This window comes from Dryas octopetala, chromosome 2 (assembly GCF_963921425.1).
Source record: "Dryas octopetala chromosome 2, drDryOcto1.1, whole genome shotgun sequence".
NCBI classification, from domain to species: Eukaryota; Viridiplantae; Streptophyta; class Magnoliopsida; order Rosales; family Rosaceae; genus Dryas; species Dryas octopetala.
This window is the reverse complement of record NC_141367.1, coordinates 31266858-31278976: the sequence shown is the minus strand read 5'-3', so window position 1 is coordinate 31278976 and position 12119 is coordinate 31266858. Positions and strand designations below refer to the sequence as shown.

The window sequence follows — 12119 nt, the reverse complement described above, 5'->3', positions numbered from 1 at the left end:
TACCAAAATTTTGTCAGATTCTCAAATTTCATACTTAACGGAGTTTGACAGATTGTACCATAATAATACAAATTCTAAATATGTGTCCTATACTAATACAAACTCAAATTCAAACGTGTGTCTTAAAAGAATTGACCCAAAGTATGTGTCTTTTTTAAAAAAATTTCCCAATCTTTTGCTTAAGAAATAAATCAAAATTAATCCATCATAAAAAATAAAAAATAGGCTGATCCCAGTGTCAGTGTTCCACCCACTTAATTTTTCCCTTTAATTAATTGATTTTATAATACATTGTAGCAAATAGGACTTGAGTTGTAGCAGCATAAGCTACAATTATTATTAAATTAAATTAGCAAAAACTTATTATTAATAGCAAAAGAGTGGAAAAAATAAAAAGACAAAAACGGCTCCGAAAATCTCGGTTATTTCGGCGGGAAAGGACATAAAGCGACTCGTATGGCTTCGCCTTTCACAACATTAGGGTTTGCCCAACTTGGCCCCATAAAGAAAATTCACTGATCTAATTCTTTTATTAATTTATCATATTATGTACGATAATTAATAAAAAGTTCTCTAATCATGAGCGTCAGATTATTTTTAAGTTTAATCCAACGGCGATTAAGCATTCAGCTTCCCGCGGATGTTTTTATTTTTATTTTTGTCAATAATTAAGTGTAAATTGGACACAGCTCTTTGGAATAATTGGGTTCCCATTTATACTTGCTTTCCTTCCTATAACATTGTCTCGGACTCTTTTCAATCCCATTCATTCTTAACTTTTTTGTTCTTCTCTCACTTTTTCATAGCCGCTTGTGTGTTTGTTGTGCAATTTTTTCATGCTTCTCACTCACTCTATCAGCTCCTGCAATCACAGCAAATTCAGTTCATAAGTAAATTGAAGAAATGGTAAGACTACGAATGTCTCACTCACTCAATTGATTCTATACTAGACCATTATATTGTGATATTGATTATGACGTTTTCTTGGATTCTATGTATCAATTTTACTATATGGTTTAATGCAAATTGATAAATTTGAGATTTTTGGATTTGGGTTTTGCGAATTTGATAGAATGGTTTTGAGTTTGAAGGCTAAGCAATCACAACTTTAAATCGTGAATGATGATGAAGTTTTGATGAATCTATCATTGCTGTGTATTCATTGAAAGGTTCTGAATTATAGCAGCGGATGTGTAATTGGTTTTGTAGGTAGGCTGCAAAGTGTTTATAAAGAAAAACAGAACAGATTGGCTTAATACCCTTTTGCGCAGCAAATTCTTTGGTTCTTGTGGTGTTCATCAAGACCTTCGTAAAAATGAGAAGAATGTCTTTTGCATCGACTGTAGTCTCCGTCTTTGTAGACACTGCATGACAGCTCACTGCCTCCATACAAAGCTTCAGATCTGCAAATACGTCTATCACGATGTTGTTCGCCTTCAAGAGATACAGAAGCATCTTGACTGCTCTAAAATTCAGGTTTCCTAACATACTCTCTGTCTTCAATCATACAACTCTTGCCAATTGGATGTGATTTCATCATTCTAGATGAAAATGCATTTGGGTTTTCAAAATTTTGTCTGTCTTGTTGTTTCCAATCCATAATTGTTGTTTGCATTTCCTCTATTCATCTAGTCATCAGTTTAATTCCCAAACCAATCTAGTCATCATTTTACTTATTATATGACAATTTGATCCATCTCTTTGATTATTAAGTTCAAAACGAAGCTTGCCTCCTTTTTTGATCATAGCATCAATAAAAGATAGATGCTTATATAATTTGAGATGTTAAATTATAAGGTTTTGTGATTGTAATCTTATTCTACAGCTCTTTTCTTCAGTGATTGCTGAAGTTTTTCAACTGATAAAACATGGTTTCATGCTTCAATTAATATTCCAAGTCAGAAAGAACAGTGAGTCACAATCTTATCATCATTGGTGTAGTATAAATCCTATAAGCTCATCTTGAATGCACTTTAATTGGTCTACATGTTCTATCAGTGTTATCAGAAAACAGAATTCTTCAATTCTGTTTCACTTTCTCATATGGTGTTAGTTGTGCTGGTAGCTGGAATCCTAGTATAGTTGCTTGATCACTGTTACATGTTTATGTCGTCATTTTCAGGATGTTGGTTCCTTATGCAATAGTTGAATTGAATGTTGTTTATCTCAAATAATGAAAACTTGATGTTTTACAGACATACAAAATCAATGGTGAGAAAGCTGTGCATCTAAATCCTCGTCCTCAACCCAAAGATGCCAAACCATCAACAAAAGCAAAGTTCGGTGCTTCCTGTGAAGCATGTGGGAGATATCTACAGGACATTCCAAATCGCTTCTGCTCCATTGCGTGTAAGGTAATTGATATTAATCTCAAATTTCAAATTCCATTTTGGTATTTCATATTTCTGTTTACCTTGCTCATCAGTCTCATGATCATTAAAAGTTTGCATGCTTACTCATTTTCAGGCCTCTATTGTTCCTGTGAAGCCTAAAGACCAAAGTCACAAGTTCATCACTGTTACAATCCCACAATATGGTGATCTTTCATTTAAAGGGAACTACAATTCAGAAACAAATATGAGTGAAATGGAATCGTCGTCTATCTCGTTGGCTGAGTCATCTGAGGAGATGAATGCTTGGGTATGTTCAGCATTGAAGCCAAGGAAGCTTTTGCACAAGAGGAAAGGCATTCCTCACAGATCACCTCTCTGCTGATCAATGATATTTTTGTTTCATTTTTTCTGTCATTTACAATATTGCTTTATAACTGAGTATTAAAACCATAAAACCACAGCTAGTACTATCTATATTGAAGAAAATCCCTCACATAGCTCTGATTGGGATTTAGTTGGGTTATATCTGATATAAGTTTCTGAGGTTGTACAGCATAAGAGAGGTGGTAATTGGTGGGGAGTAATGGTTGAAAATTAAACTTGATATTTGTCTTGAGAGGTTTCATTCTTTTTTATTTTCTCATGGCTGGAAATTTTCGTCTCTTATGGTTGAAATTGACAAGTTTGCTTTACAAAATAAGATTAGAAGACTTCATAAGTGTCTGGTTGCTTGTTGGTAAGGTTATTTTGACTACCCTGATAGGAATGTTTCTCACTCTGTTGATAGGAATGTCTCTTATGGCTGGCTGCTTTTTTGGTCTTCTTTTTCTTGTCCGATGATTGATGGCTTTGTCGCAGTCTATGTCCCATTGGTGATGGCCTCATGTTCCTTGTGGTCCGTGGTAGTTGTTTAGTTGGGCCCTCTCCCTGTGCATTATGGCAACAATCTTTTGTTTATGTTTTCTTATGAATGTGGCAGACAGAAAGGGGTTCATAAAAAATGATTTCCAAGTGAATAAAATAGTGGGAATAAGTCGATGAGTGACGAAATAAAATGCTATATTGTATACATGATTCACATGGATGACCAACTTGTGTTTATGTTTTGCTCATGTGAAAAGCTTTTAAAGTTGCATATTCTAAAGGAAAATGTGCATGTTTCAGTATCTTGCTTTTGTAGAATAGTTTTGACTTTTTGTCAAGAGCATTTTAAAGGTGTGCAATTCTTGCTTCCTTCATTCTTTGGTCTTCAACTTCAACACCTGTACTGTAATATATTCCAAGTAATTTTAAGATCCCCATTAACATAGCCCAAAAGCTCAGCAAGGAGAACTTATTCAGCAATGAGCCTTTTTTTTTCCTTTCTCCAAAACCATTATTTTATTTTGAATACATATAATTTAACAATTAAAAATGACCTAAAAATGTAACAAATTAAACAATTAAACGCGTAAAATGAAAGAAATGGCGTTGGAGCGCCAACTGAAAACGAGTTGGCCACTCAGCACCCAACCGCGAATCGCAAACTTCCGCTGAAAAAAAAAATCATAAATCCAGAAACCAAAACATTAAACATAAAAAATAAAAAATAAAAAATAAAACAGGAACAAAAATACTAGAATCGAGATCGTCTACCATCACTGCTATTCTTTCTCCATAAAATCAATCCAAAATTCCAAATGTCGGTGAGTTATATTTTTTATAAAATATATAAATCTTCTTAGTATTCTTTGCGTTAGATCCATGAATATTCATTCATAGCCATATATTTGATTGAACGAACATCACTTACTTTTAGATTTGGGTGTTGGCCGGTGTTCTTTTGTCTTCTTTTGTTTTGTTTGGTTGCTGGGAAATGCATGCGGGAAAACAAGAAAAAGGATAATTTCGATTAAACTTATGCTTTCTGTTTTACCTTTTACCTTTTACCCTGAAAGTATTTAATTGATAATTTTCTGTACAGGATCCGATGGACAATGCAATTCAGGGGATTGAAGCAGTTCCCCAGTCAAGTGCTACACCAAATAATGTTTCAAATGTGAGAAAATAAAACTTTCTTTGTTTAAGCATTGGGTTTGGGTGGTGGTATCAGCCTCAGAGTATTAACATGGTCTGTGTAACGTGGACACATATTTATATATATACAACATATGTATTAGAATTGAACTTTGAAGTGCAATTCTGAATTACATCAGATGCTCAACAACTTTAGTCATCACATAAATCAATTGAAGAATGCATATTCAGTCACTTGATTTTTGTTTACAGATAAAGACACTTAAAGTCAGCAACATTTCGCTAGCTGTTTCTGACAGGGATATCAGAGAATTCTTTTCATTCTCTGGAGACATACAATATATTGAAATGAAAAGGTAAACATTTTGCTAATAATATGATGACAGATTGACAGTGTTATTATTAGATTAGTCATTCTGAAAAATTTGGTAATATTTTTTGGCAGTGAAACTGAAAAGACCCAGCTTGCCTATGTTACCTTCAAGGATTCACAAGGAGCAGATACAGCAATTCTCCTGTCGGTATGTTCATGTTTTTTTAATTCTGAAAGTTTCAATGCAATAAATTTTTTCTAAGGCAATTTGTGTGGAGGAAGGTGACAGAATATTAATATATCAAGCCTCCAGGTTCTCTCATTTTTATGTACTGAAATCTGAATGAAAGTAAGAACAACAATGTAAACTTGATAAAGATTTACAAAAAGGCACTCTTTTGTGCTTTGAGATAATAATATGCAATTCAGGGAGCCACCATAGGCGATCTTTCTGTCACCATTTCACCTGTTGAGGATTACCAGGTGCCACCTGAAGCTCTCCAATCAATCCCGGTAAATACTTAAGCATGTACACGAATCAATTTCTTATTACCTTTCAATTGGTCATAGAAAGCAATTGTTTCTTACTACTGATGTATTCCCCTTTGAAGAAGGGGAAGCCCGCTGTTACCGGTTCTGCTGTAGATGTGGTCAGCACTATGCTTGCCAAGGGTTTCATCTTAGGAAAGGATGCCATCAACAAGGCAAAAGCCTTTGATGAGCGGCATAACTTGACGTCAAATGCCTCGGCCACAGTTGTTTCCATTGATCAGAAGATGGGTCTGATGGAGAAGCTAAGTGTTGGAACAGCTGTCGTCAATGACAAGGTGAGAGAGATGGATCAACGGTTCATGGTCTCAGAAAAGACAAAATCTGCCTTTGCTGTTGCTGAGCAGAAAGTAAGCAGTGCAGGCTCTGCTATCATGAGCAATCCATATGTAGTGACTGGAGCTTCGTTGGTTTCAAATGCACTCAGTGCAATTGCAAAGGCGGCTCAGGATGTGAGCATGATGACCAAGGAGAAGGTTGAGAGGGCTGAGGAGGAAAAGAAGGAGATGATATACAAGCAAAGGACAGGTATCATCAGTGACTTTGCACAGACCCATCTTGATGAGTCTTCTGCATGGGAGCCTCCAGTAGTTCCAATCAATTCTCTTGATAACACAAAGCCTGGAGTTATATGACTGCTGTGGACAAATGACTTATTTTTCAGTTTTCTGTATCATATGGTTTTATACAAGGAGTCTGTGTTGCACACAAGGATTCTATATTACACAGGTTGCCTGTTGTACAACCGCAAGTCATGCCTACGGTTCTAGTGACAATTAAATTACTTCAATTTGGCCAGAACTCATATATCCCTACGTATCCTGACTACCATTATCTCTAGCAGATGATTATTTCTTCAAAGAGACGAAATTGTTTGGCAACGAGATGAAAGAAAGTGTTCATTTATTTTCTACCTTGAATTATTTTGTTGTTTTTTTCACTCTGTAGGAATTACATATTTAACTAAAGTAAACAATGCCTTTGCCATATCGATTGTTTATGATTTTTTGAATTCTGGTTTCTTATACCATGTAGTGAAACTTGTCTTCTGTGAGATTAAAGGTTGTATTGCAGTCATATTTTTGAGGTTCTGGTTCTCCTCAAGATGAGAATGAGTAGAGTTTAGTTACTAGAGTTCCTTATTTGGAAGCAATAGATAGCTGATATCTAGCAACTTTTGGTTGTGTTGTCATCCAAGTTGTGGACAATGGATATGCAACATTTATAAGGAATGTGCTGTTACAATAACAAATACATGTAAAGAAGCAATTAAGATGTGTTGACAAGATTGGTTTGGGGACAATAACATTTGCTACAAAAGTAGAGCTAATGCCAATAAGTAGAGGTATGGATCCAAGGCTGGCTGAAGAAAGCCTTGAGATACATTCATGAGAAAGGTTAAGGGGATGAGGGGGTTAATGTTGAATTAGGGATTCATCTATCATTTGGCCTAATGGAAAAAGAAGGGAGAGGGAGCATGCTGAAATGGTCATTGATTGGGTTGAAGGACATATAAACCTTCAAACTGTAGGTGGCATGTTTCAATGCACTCAAAGATAAGACATACAAAGTATCATTGCTTCAATTCTTAGCAAAGCAGCCACTGTATGAGAGAATGATACATGTTAAAAGACCTAAGATACCTCCTTTAAACAATTAGGAGAACATAAGAACCATAATAGGAAAACATTAGTTTTTCCTGAATAACCCTGCAATTTCCTTCATAGTGAGGAGTGACAAACTTTTCAAACAGAAATGTTCACTCAGTTTTTGGTCCTTGTCAGACCAACAAGAAGGTACAAATTCTGTTATTTAACTTCTATGAAAACTTTACAAGTTGCAGCACACTCCTGTTACATTGACTAAAGAAACAGGTTTGCTTAACCTATATATTGATCAGGCTTTGGAAGGGTCACCTTGATTCACTTTCCATCCATGTCCTTTGATGAGGGGGAAGTTGGCAAACAGAATAGTGATGTTCATGTTCCTTTACCTGCTGGTATGCTATCATACATACCCTAACAACCACTCTAGGCTCTGTTAAATTTAACACATCATCAGAAACCTAGCTATCAACTGATTGACCATTTTTTAAAAAATTTTGAAAATAAAAAAAGCTCTAGTAGATGGCACAATAGTTGACTTGCAACCTAGCTAAAAGCATAGTAACGTAATGGAGAAAAGAAAATGTAATAAGAGGCATGATGGAAATTATTGAATTTCATGATAATCTTTTTTATCCATACCTGAATGCATTCATGTAAATCATCAACTTTTGTTCTCACATGAGTCTGCAAAACCACAAGATAGCATCATCAATGACAACCTATATGAATTTTCCATTGTGACATATATGATGCCATCAAACTACTTTAGATGACATTAAAAGGAGAATCAAGTCCCCAAAAAGGAAGAAAAAATAGAATAGAAGTAGCCTTAATATATAAGCGAAATCACCGATAACAGAAATTAATGGTAGATGATGAAATCTTTTACATTCTTGAAATGCATGCATTTTGCTGAAAAAAAATGAGGAAGCCATTCTCAATGCTTTGAAGAGTTTTATATTATGCAGCAATGCATTCCTACATTGGCCCAACGGCACTTTGAAAATTGATCCCATATAGCTCAATATAGGAAAAAGTAATGTCGGCTGTTACCTCTATGACTCGTTGGCGGGATGCATCATGATTGCCTTCTAAAGAAGCCAGGATGACAAGCGCAGCTGCAACTGTTGAGGGCCAGTAACACAGCTGGACATGGTCCGAGAGCTGCAGCACTGCCAGGTACTTGGCCCTCTTCTCCACCTCTGCATCAGCTTTAGCAGCTTTCAGGTAGAACCTATGTCATTTTCCAATTACACTTTAGTAACTTAGTTTGAGGAATAAAGATGTCATGAATCTCTCAACTCAGAAAGGTTTTCTTTCCGCTACCAAGAAGAAAAAGAAAAAACCAAACCTAAAATAGCTATACACACAAAGAAGATTATGAGCTGAGCCTGAGTCTGCCATGTGCTCAATGCAAGAGAAGCTGCATGCGTTTGTCTTAGAATATAGTTGGAGAAAAGGGGAGGCTGAGAGTTACCGCAAGAAGTTATAGATGGTGGGCAGAAAACACTGGAAGTTGAGGACCTCCTGTACTAGCCATTCCATGGCCACCACTTCACATCTGCTGTACACATTGCTTCCTACGTGGAAATTCCTTTGCCGCACGCTGAAAAAACCCATCAGAAAGAAGTATTAATTAGGAAAATTTCAATTGTTCTTTACGTACTAAACAAACAGGGGTGGGGTTTAGCTTTGAGTTGAGCTCTAACCAACTATAATACCGTAGTTTTTCTACTCCATTTTCAGGTTAGTAACTTACAGAAGGATAATTGGATAGCTTTAACTAGTGATATTTGATACTTATATATGAGTATTACTTTGATTTTCGAAAAAGAAGGCTGAAATCACCTTACCACCAGGTTGAAAGTTAAAGAGACAAGATAAAAAAAGAATGAATATATATACCTGTTATAGGGCTGATTTTCTTCTATTCTGGTGGCCAGTGTCAGACAGGCTATTCCAACAATCTGAAGGACCCTTTTGCTCTTGAAAAATCCTTTGCTTAAGAATCGGTCAAGGAGGCTAACTCCTAGAAACTTCGTCTCCGGCTGTAGCTTCGTTGCAGTAGATCGCTGCTTGTTGAAAGTAAATCGCACACATTAACAAAGAGATAATAGACATTAAAAGCAACAATGACAACTACCTAACCCACCCCATCGGCCCCTCCCACTCCAATTCTCCAACCAACAGGAAACGGTATAGAGGCTCACGAGATAATTCACCACTATAATCATGAAGGTTTTTTTATTTTTATATATAATACACTCTCTTATTACCACTTGAGCAGAAACAGCATCAATATCATACATTCACATGCGTGCAACTTGAACTTAAACATCAGATAGGAATTTGAAATACAGCAAATTAACCACGTTTTGTTTTTAATCAAGCACATTTATTCTCTTGGGTTACACACGCCAATTGCATGTGAATCTTAGACGATTGACAATGGCATGCGACAAAATATAAACATAGCCACCCAATAATAAGAAAATAAATGAAATTTAAATTTCACCCAATGCAGGTTCTCTGTATTGGAATATGTGGAATCGACACCGAATCACCCCACCCCCTCTACGCAAAAAATCGTGAGTTTATCTTGTCCAACAAGCTTAACAAACTATTGGTGCCCTCAACAAATTATATGTACACATGACTTGGCGCGAATGTAAGTGCTATTAATGCGTTGTAAGTGCGTGCGTGCTACATGGCATATGTGTTGTATCGCATGCTTGGCCAATAGGAGAAAAGCAAAACTACTGACAATGCATTCAGTTTCCAAATGAAGTAAAAAACATCCGATCAATGACGTGGCAGAAATTCATTGGCTGTTGAAATGGTAGCAGAACTAACTACGGCGATTAATTGAACCCCTTGAAGCGTGGTTTTCAGAACTAACTTACCTCGACGATCCAATGGATCATATGCATCCGTTGCTGGAGGATCAGATCGCCGTACTGCGTCGTAGAAGAGTAATCCTCAGTGTAGTCTCGCAAAAATACTCGCATCCTCTCTCTAATCCTTAGCATACGATAGCTCTCTTCCTCCTCCTCATCGTCGAACTTAAAAAACTAATTAAAATAACAAAAATAAAAACCAGAGCATAAAAAAAAAAATCAAAATCAAAACGTCTAATTCTGTTTGGTTAGTGAGAAAGTGCAGGAAAGCAAGAGAAAACTAAAATTGCGATTCTGAACTTGATAAAACTTACTGTAGATTGATCTTTATACGCTTCATTAGCGCGGGAAGCAGCGTTGGAATCAAAAGCAGTGCTTGATCTCCAAAATTCTTCTCTGTATTGAAGGAGCAAGGAGAAGGTAGGTGAAGGAGTTGAATCGTCAACCGAGCGCTCTGAGAATTCGCTTCCAGAATCGAAGAAAATGGTCGGAGTGTAATCCGAGAAATCTAGATCCGAATTTTCCTGGAAAATATCCGATTGGAGCTCCGAGAGTGCCTGACTGGACGAGTACTCTGACTCTGAGACGTCATCGTAGGAGAACTGCTCTCCACAAGCGAGATCAGAGTCAAATTTGAAGCTCTCCGGCCTCTGCTCTATGGTCGACTCAGAGTTTGAAACGGTGAAATTCTCACCGAAGTAGTTTCTCGAAATGCCGGAAAATTCAAATTCCGGTGCTCTGTTTTCACCGTCTTTGACCGTCTTGTCTGCTAATTTCGCCTCAGAGCACAATTCCACGCCAGAGTGGAATGAAATGACTTCGTTATCCTTGAATTCCGAAGAGACCTTATCGGACTCGGAAATCACTGAGTTAGTAACTGCTTCAGAACCTTCATTTCCTCCAATTTCCTTCACAATTTCACTTCCCTTTCCACTCCTATTCTTCAGCTTCAACCTTCTCTCTACGAAACCTTCAAAATCAGCTCCAGAATTAGACTCCACACACGAATATTCAGAAACCTCAACTTCGTCGTCTCCACCGACCTCTTTCTTCTCTCCCTTTCCTACATAGTACGGTTCCGTTACTCTACGAGACGGTGCGTTCCGATCTTTCTCAGCTCCGGAGATTTCATCGAACTGTCTCTTCCTAAAACTCGACCTCGCCTCGCTCTCAGATCCAACGGAAACTCTGCTTGACTCGCACGAAACTTCACCGCCGAAGTACGAGCACGAGTCCGAGTACACAGAGAAGGCAGAGAAACCAGAGGTCTCATTGCGAGTATTCAACTTCCGAGATGAGCACAGAGTCGGAGAGATCTGAACTCGCCTCCGGCGAGGGATCTTCGACCGGAGCTTCTTCTTCATATTCGCGTACGGCGCGGTTTCAAGGTTTTGTATCGCGCGAAGCAATTTGAATTTCATTTTCAAACGAATTTTGATATTCGAATCTCAGAATTTTCAGAGAGTGTGTTTGGCTTTGTGAATTGTGGTTTGGTTTAGTGGAGAGAAGCAGTGAGTGAGAAATGGAAGAGAGTGAAGGAGGGGGGAAGTTCAAGTAAGCGGTTATGGAAGTTGGGGGAAGGGTCCTTTTAGTCTTTTCGTAGTCCCATGACGCATGTCAACATTCCGTACGTTCTGCGACCATGGGTTCTCTTTACTTTAATGATGGGTTTAGAATGGACATATGGGCGGCCCACTTGTGATACGAAAGGCCCAACTCTTCTTGTTCTGTTTTCACTTTTTTTTTTTAATTAATACGTACATGCTACACAAGTAACACAACCTCTAATTCCACTTGTATGTCTAAGATTACTATGCACAAATACGAAGTCTTCTACTCACCATGGAGTTAACTTATTCCTCTCTATAAATCATGAATTGTGGTTCAAATTGTGTGAGTGAACAGGGATTAAACGTTTTAGTTTTGTTAAGCAAAAACTTTATGTAATTGCAAGTAGGACCCTTTTACAAAAAAATAAAACAAAATGATATTTTAGAGTCAACTTTATAAATAAAGTATTAATAAAATGTTAGGGAATTGTTCAAGTAGAAAAAAGATTATGATGTTAAAACGGTATTTGTCCTTTATAAATGGAAATGGTTTTTTCACTCTAAGATAAGCCTTGTACAATCCTTTTCAGTAAATACTTGAAGGATTTTGAATTTGAAACTCATTTTGGACAATGTGGCCCTCAGGTTCAACTCATGTCCAGCTAATTTTGAAGGACAAAATTATCCAATTTGAACATGTTCGATAGTTCATGGATCAAATTGCAACAAAAATTAATTTGTGAATCACATCGGGATTTTGAGAAAAATAAGTGGACTATTGATACAATTAACTCAATTTAGAAATATAACTAGTTTTTTAATAGTGTTCGAGCTCTCATCAAGCAATGTTCAAA

At 36.9% G+C, this 12119-nt stretch overlaps 3 protein-coding genes across 3 annotated transcripts; 2 read left to right on the top strand and 1 right to left on the bottom strand.

Moving 5' to 3' along the window:
* Positions 1 to 772: 772 nt before the first annotated feature.
* On the top strand, positions 773 to 2863 carry LOC147295681 (PLATZ transcription factor family protein). Its single transcript, XM_086234180.1, has 4 exons — positions 773 to 906; positions 1210 to 1476; positions 2196 to 2354; positions 2467 to 2863. Exons 1-4 carry the CDS (start codon positions 904 to 906, stop codon positions 2713 to 2715), a joined length of 678 nt encoding a protein of 225 aa, XP_086090306.1. The 5' UTR covers positions 773 to 903; the 3' UTR covers positions 2716 to 2863.
* A 1078-nt stretch (positions 2864 to 3941) lies between these two features.
* On the top strand, positions 3942 to 6007 carry LOC147295680 (binding partner of ACD11 1-like). The gene is made up of 5 exons (XM_086232563.1): positions 3942 to 4018; positions 4602 to 4705; positions 4795 to 4870; positions 5092 to 5175; positions 5274 to 6007. The coding sequence occupies exons 1-5, from the start codon at positions 4013 to 4015 to the stop codon at positions 5844 to 5846; spliced, it is 843 nt and encodes a 280-aa protein (XP_086088689.1). The 5' UTR covers positions 3942 to 4012; the 3' UTR covers positions 5847 to 6007.
* An 897-nt stretch (positions 6008 to 6904) lies between these two features.
* SDS (Cyclin family protein) lies at positions 6905 to 11218 on the bottom strand. The gene is made up of 7 exons (XM_086233027.1): positions 10030 to 11218; positions 9722 to 9889; positions 8724 to 8890; positions 8296 to 8424; positions 7872 to 8052; positions 7458 to 7502; positions 6905 to 7248 (listed from the first exon to the last, which is right to left on the bottom strand). Exons 1-7 carry the CDS (start codon positions 11134 to 11136, stop codon positions 7219 to 7221), a joined length of 1827 nt encoding a protein of 608 aa, XP_086089153.1. The 5' UTR covers positions 11137 to 11218; the 3' UTR covers positions 6905 to 7218.
* Positions 11219 to 12119: the final 901 nt, after the last annotated feature.

Bases quoted from the DNA above. Each gene is read 5' to 3' on its own strand.
- SDS (XM_086233027.1), bottom strand. From the start codon at position 11,136: ATGAAATTCAAATTGCTTCGCGCGATACAAAACCTTGAAACCGCGCCG. The intron at 8,425-8,723 runs GTATATATATTC...GGGTTTTTTCAG, and splicing joins GAAAATCAGCCCTATAACAG to CGTGCGGCAAAGGAATTTCC. The intron at 8,053-8,295 runs GTAACTCTCAGC...AAAATGACATAG, and splicing joins ACCATCTATAACTTCTTGCG to GTTCTACCTGAAAGCTGCTA.
- LOC147295681 (XM_086234180.1), top strand. The intron at 1,477-2,195 runs GTTTCCTAACAT...GATGTTTTACAG, and splicing joins TTGACTGCTCTAAAATTCAG to ACATACAAAATCAATGGTGA. The intron at 2,355-2,466 runs GTAATTGATATT...ACTCATTTTCAG, and splicing joins TCTGCTCCATTGCGTGTAAG to GCCTCTATTGTTCCTGTGAA.
- LOC147295680 (XM_086232563.1), top strand. The intron at 4,871-5,091 runs GTATGTTCATGT...TATGCAATTCAG, and splicing joins ATACAGCAATTCTCCTGTCG to GGAGCCACCATAGGCGATCT. The intron at 5,176-5,273 runs GTAAATACTTAA...TCCCCTTTGAAG, and splicing joins AAGCTCTCCAATCAATCCCG to AAGGGGAAGCCCGCTGTTAC.